Raw genomic sequence first — 11,426 nt, forward strand, 5'->3', positions numbered from 1 at the left:
TTAAAACAGATTAGAAATCACTTTAATGTAACAACATAGTGATTTTTAAGACTTACAGTCAGAAATAAAAATCTAATTTCAGATCATTTTAAACCGAGAGGAAGGAGATAGCCTGGTGGAACGATTGAAATAAAATAGAAAAACATGAACACAAACATACGCCTCTTAATACTGTGGTCTGATAACATGTCTGCAAGAGCTTTTTTTTCTTTTGTTTTTTCTTTTTTAAAGGAATAGTTTGCCTCACACGAGAATGTTCTTGTTGAAAACCTAAAGAATGTGGATAAAATAGATTACAGTACTTAAATATAAAAATAGACTCTGGATTTCTTTGCTCCCATTTCTCTCTCTGATTCAGTCATGGAGATGGACGGATGGACGTGTCCAGCGTGTCCTCAGATCCCTCAGTGGCACATTCGAGCAGTCATCTCTTTCTGTGGAAACAAACAGCGAGTCGATTATTAGAAACGCTACATATAATCAGTATTAATGGCTGACTCTGAAATAAATTAACTTTTCAATGATTTTCTGATTTATTGAGCTGCACCAGTAAAAATAAACAAGTTAATTCCTAATAAAGCTCTAATAGAATAATAAAAAAAAACTTTAATTTTATTTTAAAGAAATTGTTCCATTCTGCAGATTTTTCATTCAACTACTGAAACCTATTTCATGCAATAGTAGAAACACATAAAATTACAAATAGACAAATTATTTAATTCCTTTTTTAAATTAGAAAATAAACATTTTATTGGCTAAAATTATAGCATTCCTTTGCTGCAAATGATCAAGTGTACTTAAACGACGCATCTGATCTGTTGATTAATAGATGGAGAGCAACAGGAGCTTAATCTGAGATTTATTTATTTTTACAGATCAGATTTATTTATTTTGAAGCAGGTAAATCTAAAAATGCCACTTCAGGAGTTCTGGGTAGAACATTTTTTGTACAGTTTTGGCTTAATTGCTGCTTTAAACATCTCGTTCTTTCATTTCTAGTCAAAAAGCAAGATTTTTCTTTATTCTGCAAGTTTGTATCAATCAACAGCTAAAACCAGTTAATGTTGCATGCAAATATTGATAAGAAATTGTGAAAATATTGTAAAGAATTTATATAATTATTACTTTTAAGGTGCATTTTCCCCTCTAGATTGGTTGAATTAGGTCAGCATGGTGACTCTGTGAGGCTAAAATAAAAAATTTTCTCAACTATTCACTGCAGGAAACATACATGTGTGATTAAACAGATAATATAATTTTTTTAATAATTTTTCATTGTTAATCTTCCAAGGTGGTGAAATAAAGTCCTGATTTTGAAGCAGCCGAGTTTTTCCAGAGCTTGATCACATGAAAAGACGTCGATGGATCAAAAACAGAAAACAGGTTAAAGGTTAAAGCTCTGAGTTTACAGCTCTGTAAACTCAATCTGATCAGGGAGACCTACTTTGCAGATCCGAGAAATGTCAAAACATGTTGCTTTAAATCCATAAACAGTTTCCTCAGAGGGGGGAGAGGCCTTCAGTCTGAGCTCAGTAAGGCTGCAGGAAAACTGCACTGTTTGAGAGAAAACCTTTGTTTAAACCAAAATAAAATGTCCCAACGTTTGTTTTTGCAACATGTATGAAAACGAGCCAGTCTGCAGAGCTGCTGTGTTTACCTTCATGGGTGGAAATTTACATGTTTTTGCTTTTGGCTGCACAGAGCATTTTGCATGATTCAGATTTTCTCATTCAAGCTGAACAGCAGGGAGTTTATTTTTACCATCACTCACTATGACACAACAGGTACATCTCAACAAACCAGCATATTATAAAAAAAAGTTAATGAATTCAGTTAAGCCAACTAAGCCTACTATTGATTATTTGAGCAGTACTTGGTTGGCTCTCGTTCCACTCCAGTTCTATCATGGTCATTAATCTATGTATCGGTTCTTTCATCCCCATAAAACTCACCATCAGAAGGAAACGGCTTCACTGGCTTTGGATGTGTTAGGCCAGCAGACGATTTAGCCCCAAATCGTCATTCTGAAAGCTTCAGCGAACCTCAAGACAGAGTGTGCCTCTCCACTTTCTTTACGACCTTGATTTCCAAATTAAAAGCCTGATTTGACTGCATCTGAGCAACAGTCTAGTCCTCTTTACCCAGAGTTCAGGACACTTTGACTGTGGCTTTCCCAGGTACTTACAAATCTATGCCTAAAAGTTTTTCCTTCCACTCAACTTTCCAAAAATAGATCTCTCTGAACAGCCATCTTCTTTAACAATGACTCTTGTTGTTGACAATATTTTCTCTATTTAAATAATAATAGATAATTCAAATTCAATTAAAAATACTTCATTAATCCAAAGCGAAATTAAATACTGAGATAATAATAGTAATATAATATTATATTATATTAGCACATTATTATTGATATATATTGTTAATATATATTATTATATATATCATGAATATAATATAATTACCTAGATGTACTAAAAGAATCAAATGTTCAGGTATGTTGTGAAATGGTGGTGCTTTTACGCCGTTTCACCGCTAGGGGCGCTAAAGCTTTGATTTTAATTATTTGTTTTTCCCAAATTCCTTCCACATAATACTTTTACTTTTTTATCTAAGACATACAGATTTTTAAGTTAATGTTAAAATGAAAGTTCCTTTAGAAAATAATCTTGTCTTCATTTGTAAATTTTAATATAATTTAACCAATTAAATCAAATTAAAACAAGGATCTGTAATTATTATTTATTAGGTTGTTTGCTCTCTGATTTGCCCCCATTTGAAGCCTTTCTGGTGTTTAGTTTGCTCAGGTCCAGGTGTGTGTGACTCACCAGGGGTTCCAGTTCTTTGTGGTCCGTCAGATTGAACTCAGTGACGAAGTAATAGAAATGCTTGTAGCAGGTGTTGACGTGCGCCTCGGCGCCCATCTGGGAGACCCGGTCGAAGTGGTGGATGTAGACGTGGACAAACACCCGGAACAGACGAGACAAAATCTTCTTAGCCACCTGCATGAAGCACTTAGGGAAGGGAGTACCTGGAGGAGCAGCAGAAGGAGAGACTCTCTTACTGTCTGCACCACGCATAAAACACATTCACAACAAACTACCTAGTAAAAAGTTACATTTTCTGTTCGTCTGACTGCAGTTTGCTTTGACAAAATTAGCAGGAAGTAGTTCACATCAGCGCTGGTTTCTATTCATAGTGCACTGGGCATGGTGTGACCCATTTTTTTAATCCACTGCCTGGATGTTTCTGTTGTAAAGTCAGCTGCTGAGCCGCAGCAGAGGCCATGCATACATGCAGAGATAATAACGTCCAGACGAGAACGCCACTGCCGCGGATTTACCGAATCCTCAACGTCTGCGATGCGAAACGCAGAAGGTAATCTAATAAATCCAGCCTTGAAATACAAACGCTTCATATTTTGGATTGCACAACTATTTTATTTATTTATTTTTTTTTCCACAGGTTATTTTAAAAGTTGCTTTTTGCACCAGAGTTTGGGTTACAGATGATTATTTCAGGTTGAACTTTATTTTGATTTTTATTCAACATTATAAATAGGCCTGTTGCAATAAGCAAAAAAAATCAATTAATTAATTGGATCATGAATTAAACTCAACAATTAGCATGATTTAACTTTTTTCCTCTTTCTACCAAAAACTGGATGACAAAAGTCTTCGGTCTGGTGCTTTAGCCCTTTTTTGAGGGACAATTTTGTTTGCAGAGACTTTATGATTAACTTTATGAAGCGTTTTGTTTATTTTCCAGCGTTAAATGTTCATTAGAATGTAAAGTTTATTGATCTTTGTAAACGTAATCTTGTATTATTACATCATGGTCTCAATTTCTCTGCACAGTAACTGAGTCAGAGTAAAACTAGGCAACAGTAAACAACATGCAGTGTTTTCTGTTTAAACAACATTAAACCATAACCTCATACTTAGCCATTGCAGCTCTAGGGCTATTAACGACTTTCATGTTGTCTCTACAAACAATCTGCAAATTATCTCATCTCAACCTTCTGCATTTGTAATATTATCTGAGGCGATTGTTCCTTTTGATTACTGTCTGTCTTTGACATTGTGTTTAATTTTCCCACTGCGTGATTACTTGTTTTAGTGTTTCAAGGTTTCTAAATTATATTTTTGCTATTAGAAGCGACTGCGGCAAAAATAATTTTCCTCTCATCTAGGCTACAACCAAAGACACCCTGTCGAAAAACATTTCTATTGACACTAGAAAACCCGTTTGTCTCCATGCTTCAGCTCGTTTGGCTTCGTCTCAGGAAGCTTCATGGTGGAAAAAGCGTCAAAAGAAACTGGTGATAAATGTTGACTGTAGAGCTGCAGAGGAGGAAGTGGTTTTCTTTCAACAACTTCAAGTTTAGCGAGAATAAACGGAGAGTTCGGACTGATGGGAACCACAGAAACTCAAAGGCCACACGTGAAGAGCAGGCGCTGCTGATGAGCGGATAAGGACACAATGGGTTGATTTGCCCTGCTGAATGAGCTCTATGTTTCATTTTCTGTTGAATATGAGTTTTATGAAACGGTTAACATGAAGGTTTGACTGCAGAAGATCAAAACAACTTAGATTCATCCAGATTTATTCAACTTAACTGAGGATAATGTGAATATCTAAATAAAACCAGTTTACTGTACACAGATTCAGAAATAATAAGTTAAATAATCGTACTGTTACATTTTCAGTATATACACTGATTATTTCTACATCACTCATCAAATTTTTTTTTACTTTTTTTTTTTAGAAATGCATAAATTATTTCATAGGGTTAGGTCACACTGTTGAATCTTAACTCATTTAATATGTAAATATTTGCATATAATAATGCAGAATGCATTAAATGCTAATATTTATTGAGAATAATAAAACTAAAAATGTGCATGCATTTTCTAGGAATATTTTATCCATATATTTTATATCAAATCTGCATTTCTAAGCAAAATTAATCTTCACTATAAGAACATCAAATTACAGATAGAGGAGTAAAGATGTAATGTTTTTAGTCTTTTATTTACTTTTTATATAAACGGAGAGGCTTTCAGAAACCGAGATTATAGTAATCCTTTGTTATCATGATGATTCAGGAAGCCATTAATGTTAGCCTATTTTGTGTCTGATGTGATGCAGAAGAATTAAAGCTGCAGTATGTAACCTTTAAATAAAATAAATGTAAAGTTTTTCATTGTTTATTTTGTGTGAAGCTAAAACTGCCACTTGACTACTTCTGGGTAGAATATATTTACAGACAAAAGGTTTTTGTTGGCCTCATTACTAACTATTAGCTACTGCTAATAGTTAGTAATAACTAATGAGCTAATGTTGCTCTTTCAGCAAATGGCTGTTATTATTATCTGTTTCATACATATTTTTTTTACATACTGCAGCTTGAAAGTGTATGTGCAATTTTAAATTGACATTTATTACCAGTGTTACTGTACTCAACATAGACGATGGTTTATTTGCAAATTTAAAGAAACAATTTACTCCATGTCCCTTATTTTAATACAGCAATTCCTTCAATATTTAACTATAAAACAGGAGAACAGATTAGGTCTGTTGCAAGAAATCAATTAATCACATGATGAATTAAAACAACCTCAATTATTTCAATTTGTATGATTTATCATTTTTCTCTTTTTTACTACCAAAAACTAGATGATAAAAGTTTTCAGTCTGATGTTTTGGTCTCAACTAAATCTCTTTTTTTCGGTTTTTTGAAGGACAATTTTGCTTACAAAGACTTTATAATTCATTTGATGTTTTGTTTTGTTTACTCAAACATAAGCCTATAAAGAGTGAAATCAGAGAACCTGATCATTTTAAGTGGTATCTTAATTTTTCCAGAGCTGTATATCTTAACGGACCAATTTTATTGTTTTTGTTTCAACACCATTTGATTATTTTCAGTTTTTTTGTCTTTGTTCTGAATGTATCCATCTTACTGCACACCTCCTAGTTTTTTATGTTCATTTTATTTCTGTTGAGGTTATTCGTTCTCTTATCCGGTTATTTAACACTACTTTGTTGGTTTGCAAATATAGAAAAATCAGTGAATAAAATAAAATAAATTAGCGAAACTCAAAAAAAAAAAAAAAAAAAACCCCACAAAAACAAAGACTCACCGACGTTGGTGGGGAAGATGTTCTCGTTGTTGATCTGTACCTCGATCCAGTCCATGAGCAGGCTCATGTACTTGGGTGCCGACAGCGCAGTCGGCCTCTTGTACTTGTGCTCATCCTGCCAGCGGTACTCGTACTTGGGCCCGCCGGACATAACGGGGCAGGTCTGGTCGGTGCAGGAATCGCTGATGGTGCCGTAGATGAGGTTGATGCGGTTGAAGAAGTCGACCACGTGGACGGCCACCCAGTCGTTGAGGTCCTCGCCGTGCGGCAGCTGCACGGCCTGCTTCAGGTCCAGGCCCGCATTTAGAGACGCCTGCGCCTTCTTGTGCAGCTCGAAGCGCTGCGTGCCGGGCTCGAACTTCCGTTTGGGCCGGAACGTTCTGTCTTTGTTGAAGACTTGCTTCAGGGCCATAGACATGGTCGCCTACGACGGATCCCTCTGGTGAATTATTTACTGTGGAGGAGGACGCAGTCAAAAGGTTGCGCAAACAACCTGTGCAGACCTCAGTGTTTTCAAACTGTTTGGCTTCTGCTTCTTAACCTGCATCCAGAAGAAATAAGAATCAGATTAGACATTAAAGTAGCAAAATATAAGGTTACAAATGTGGTGCGAGGCCAATTTTTGGCATTCTTTGAGGTCTGCTGCCAATTATTTCAACCCAAAAAACTATAAAACTGAATAAAGATTTCAGATTTTTTGATCGGGGTAAATTACAGGAAAGCACACACCGTTGGTTGGTGCATTCATCCATTTAATGATTAAGAGAAAAAAGTAGTTATTTTGTGACAAACGTCAATGGTAGCAGATCAGTGAATTCACACTGCTGAACAGAACTGGGTGTTTTTGATGCCCCAAACCGGCTCATCAACAGAAATAAAACCTAAAGTTCAAACACAAATCTGAATATTGGCTTCATTTTAAAGTTGACTGTTTCTGAGGCGACTGTATAAAGCTGCAGACTCTCTAAGGTCCACAGTCCAAACCCGTTCTGTTTCGCACACAAACAAATTAAAAGCTGCTTGAAAACTCATCTGGTTCAAATCTGAGTCAGATCAAACTGCTGTTCTCATTGATTTGGGATTGAATTAACAGACTAAATACACATCAAAATACAAAAACATCCACATTTATTATTTTCAGACTATTTTTTTCTTCTTGAAAGGTAATCTATAGTAAGATAATATTAATTTCCAGTAGTCAGAATCAAAAAATTCTACATGATTTTAGTTATTAAACAGTTAAGCATTATTATCCACTTCAGATTTCATCTCAAATATTTTAAAAAGTTTGTACTTTTATACTTACTATTTTTTATTCTCGTCTTTAGTCAATCCTGTTAATGTTTTCAACATTTTTGGGGTAGATGCTGCACAAATCGCAGATCAAAAACAGAAAATAATTCATAGTTTAATATTCTCTATAATATTCTGTCACAGTTTTTAAAACTTTGTATTCATAAATTTGATCGTTTAGTTGATCAATTAACTGAAATATTCTGACAAGTTTCACTAAAGGATTTTTGTTGAACATTTTTATCACATCTAAATATATCTTTTAATTAAGCATGATTTTGGGTCACAGTTTTTTCCCAGATTTCGCTAAATGACCCCAGAACTATTGTTCATATAGTTTAAAATCAGTTTTCATCAGATGTCAGGAGACATGCCTCAATGACCACAGTTTATTTTTGATTTCAGGAATATTTCCATGCTGTAAAAATTGCTATCTTTATAGGAACGTCTCCATGGATCCTGGTGGAGCAAATTCTTTATCACTTTGCACTGGAAAAAAAAAATCTCAAATATGGATCAGAATCACGGTTGCTGTTATTTTTTGAGACTTCAAGGTTTGTAGAATACCCACTGAGAAATTAAAATGTGCATATATGGGAAGGGAAGAAAAGAAAAATCCACTTTTTGTGTTTTTAAGAAGCAAAAATAGACATAAACTACTAAAATGACCACTAAAGGGGTTTACAATTCTGAATTATCATGAATATTTGTTATAATGTGTAAAAATATATTATAGTTATGGCATTTTTCTGTCTCCAATGAATACAGGTGGGGCGCAAAAGAAGGAATCCCCCTCCTTCCCTCAAAATGTTAAATGTTTAAAACGAAACCCAACTTTATCGGCTACAAAATAGTGCCACCAATTTCAAATACATTCAAAACAAGTTAAGTAAAGTCAATAATTAAGGTGAAACAGCGTTACTTCTACATTAAAGATGAAACATGGAGTCTGCGTGAGTCATTTCCTACTTCAGAGCCCTGAAAGCTTACGATGCACAACCTTTAAAACGACGGAACCCGCCTTTAGCATCGCAACTTCACACTAGTGCCGTTATTTAGCCCTCTGTCTGAAGAATGAGCACCACCCCCCTCATAACAATGAGGATTTGTGTCGTTTTTAGCTCATTTTCCAGGATGAAAGCCCCGGAGATTAAAACAGCGGGGCACATGACGACTGTTGGTGAAGTTTGTTCTAGACGCTGCACAGCGCGCACGGACTTGTTGCTCAAAAAACAACAACGAAAAATAAAATAATAATGATAATAATAACAATAATCATACACAAGAAACCTTATATACCCACAATTACAATTATCAACCAAATCAACCAGAAACAACATCAGTTATCTGAGACGGTCTGATCAAACGGTGACGAAACCGCACAGTTGAAAGGCACTTTCCCGAACTTACTTGTTCCGCCTTCCTGTTTCCTTCGGTCTTCTGCCGAAAGATTACACGATAACTCGTCGATAGCTGTACGTCAGTGATATGCGCGACCTACATTATTGGTTCAGGCAGCTAAACATGCTGCAAAGACGGCGATAAATCAATAAATATGGCACTTTAATGAAGAAACTAACGTCTGACTCCTCCCTGCGATGCGAAAAGTACACCACCACAAAGTTAGCGGTAACGCTAGTGACTTCCGGTTGAGACCTTCAAAATAATTGACTTGAATTTTTCCACTGGATTGTAACGAATTTATGAAAATATTGTTGCTTGGATATTACATAATGAATCTTACCCAGGTTGTACATACATGAATAAAACTTTGGGAAAAATTTTATTATGGAATTAGAGATGAATAGAAAGTGTTTCACACATTCTCAGTAGACAGGCATTTGTACACAGATTACAGATTAGATAAGAGATTAGGGATCTACACATATCTTTTAAGATGTTACAACCAGTCAGTCTACTCCAATAGCTAGCTTGTTGTTTATTTAAAACACACCAGAGAAAACAGAAATGTATATGTAGAAAGGAGTAAAATTATATTTTTCTTCTTCTACTGCTTCTTGTTTTTGGGATTTCAAAATGTACCATATGTCTAATCGGTACATATATGTATATAAATATGCAGTTTGATTAAATTTAATAATTTACTTTCTCAAAGTAAATTATTATAATCTTTTTTTTTTACTGTGACTAAATCAAGTTGTCAGTGTCATTTTATACAGAGAATAAAGCTCATGGAGATTAATTTATATTGTATCTTTTTTTTTAAACTACCGAGACATATTATTTTAATCGCTTATTATTTATGTAAAGTAACCATAAGCAACTACATCACATATTTTAGGTACAAATCCGTAGTACATAGAACGAGAAAACCTTATTTTGAAAAGCCACATTTCAACTTCCGGTCTTGTTCAGCGTTGCCTGGCAAGACAGAGGCACTTCCTCTGACAGTGTGTTACAGAGCTTGTCAGACTAACCTCATTTATTTCATAACGCAGTCTAAGTAACCCACAGTATATCCTGTTTAAACCACAAATAAACAACTCTAGATAACTTTTTATTGCTCGTAAATCTATTAAAATACTCACAAAACATGCATTTTACATGTAAGGTTCAGGTGATCAAATACAATAGAAAAAAACATCCTTAATGACTTGTTGGTATTTTTACCCATTCATCTGTAGTTGCGGTCGAGTTGCAAAGGTAACTGGTCCAGGACAAAAAAGTTAAAAAGTAGAACTGAAGTCCTGACGTCCTTTATAACTAATTTTTTGGGTAAATGAAGCGTTCCCACTTCACAAATAATAGTTTCTCAAGAAAAGAAACTATTGAAGTTTCCTCCCACTTTCCTGTCAACTTTCAGTTTCAGTTAAATTCAGTTAATCAATAATTAATAATTCATTCACAAAATACATAATTTCCATTCAATCCTACCCACGTTCCTATTGATCCTGGTTACTAAACAGTGCATTAAGTTCAGTTTACTATTCAAAATAGTTCAAAACATTTTCTATCTAATGAAATCAGAATCATTAACTTGCAGTATTCATGCGCATAGTGACAGTAAATAATCGTCTGTATTGCGTTGTTGACTTTATAAGGATCCTTCATACTGTAAATGAATGTTGTGGGGACAGTGGAGAGGAAAAACTTCTCTTTAATAGGAAGAAACCTCCAGCAGATCTCAGCTCGAGCGACCAGCTGGAAGTTTGAGAAGACAGAGCAGATGCACAAAAAATAAACACATGAACCAATGTAGGAGAGTTTTATGTCTTAATGAAAAGTAAAACATTAATTCAAAGCACTGTTTCCCTGCAGGAAGAAGGCCCTGGATTTAAATCCCAGTCTGGAGTTTTTCTGTATGGACTTTACAGGTTCTCCCTGTAATTTAACTGAGAAAGTCAGAGTTTTACCTTGCGGCTCACATCTCTTTTCTCCTCGGCAGGCTGGTACAGTATTCACATAATTGCAGATAGTTCCCCACTCTACCTATTTACTTCCCGTTCCATTCAACCCCCACTTATGAACTATGAAGATAATGAGATGGTTGCTGTGCAGGCAAGCAAACCAGACCTGATTCCTCCCTTAGAAGAACTGCTTTTCACAAAATCCCCTCAAAATCCCCTTGGTGGGCCAAAGTTTTAACAATAACAACCATTTATGCCACTGTAATAGAGTCCTTAAATCTTGAAAAACCGAATGATTCAGGATCTTAAAGTGCCATACCTCAAATGGTTTTGTTGGAATCCATCTCAAAGTTTAGTTTCAATAATCTTAATTTGGTCATTTCAGAATTCAGAAATATTTTAAAGCAGTCCAAGTTTAATTTACTTTAAAATGCGATAGTTGGGATCAACAAAGCCCGCAACAAAACACTTATAGTTCCCAGGAGCTACTGTACTGCGCATACAACGGTGAACCCAGCGGACCAAAAGGGCTGAAGCTCCGCTTGCGTTGCTAGGTGATGGGCTGGACTTCCTGGGGTTGCTAGGTAACGGAGCAGTACCCTTCCACTGAGACTCAACA

At 35.3% G+C, this 11,426-nt stretch overlaps 1 protein-coding gene across 2 annotated transcripts; it reads right to left on the minus strand.

Annotated features, from left to right (window-relative positions):
* Positions 1–9,080, minus strand: mob3a (MOB kinase activator 3A). Of its 2 annotated transcripts, none has more exons than XM_015000536.2 (4): positions 8,850–9,080; positions 6,147–6,687; positions 2,829–3,031; positions 1–434 (listed from the first exon to the last, which is right to left on the minus strand). In XM_015000536.2, the coding sequence occupies exons 2-4, from the start codon at positions 6,562–6,564 to the stop codon at positions 405–407; spliced, it is 651 nt and encodes a 216-aa protein (XP_014856022.1). In that variant the 5' UTR covers positions 6,565–6,687; positions 8,850–9,080; the 3' UTR covers positions 1–404. The 2 variants fall into 2 exon arrangements, with proteins under 2 accessions (XP_014856022.1, XP_087864136.1); XM_088008010.1 differs by having other exon boundaries at positions 8,743–9,080.
* Positions 9,081–11,426: the final 2,346 nt, after the last annotated feature.

The sequence above is a fragment of the Poecilia mexicana genome, unplaced genomic scaffold (genome assembly GCF_051168715.1).
Source record: "Poecilia mexicana isolate PSO_F unplaced genomic scaffold, ASM5116871v1 scaffold_8, whole genome shotgun sequence".
In the NCBI taxonomy this organism is placed as follows: Eukaryota; Metazoa; Chordata; class Actinopteri; order Cyprinodontiformes; family Poeciliidae; genus Poecilia; species Poecilia mexicana.

What these genes read in the sequence shown, in the direction of transcription:
- mob3a (XM_015000536.2), bottom strand. Translation starts at nt 6,564, where the DNA reads ATGTCTATGGCCCTGAAGCAAGTCTTCAACAAAGACAGAACGTTCCGG. An exon ending in CATCTTCCCCACCAACGTCG is followed by an intron (nt 3,032 to 6,146) that starts GTGAGTCTTTGT and finishes CTGCTCCTCCAG; the next exon opens with GTACTCCCTTCCCTAAGTGC. An exon ending in ACAAAGAACTGGAACCCCTG is followed by an intron (nt 435 to 2,828) that starts GTGAGTCACACA and finishes TTGTTTCCACAG; the next exon opens with AAAGAGATGACTGCTCGAAT.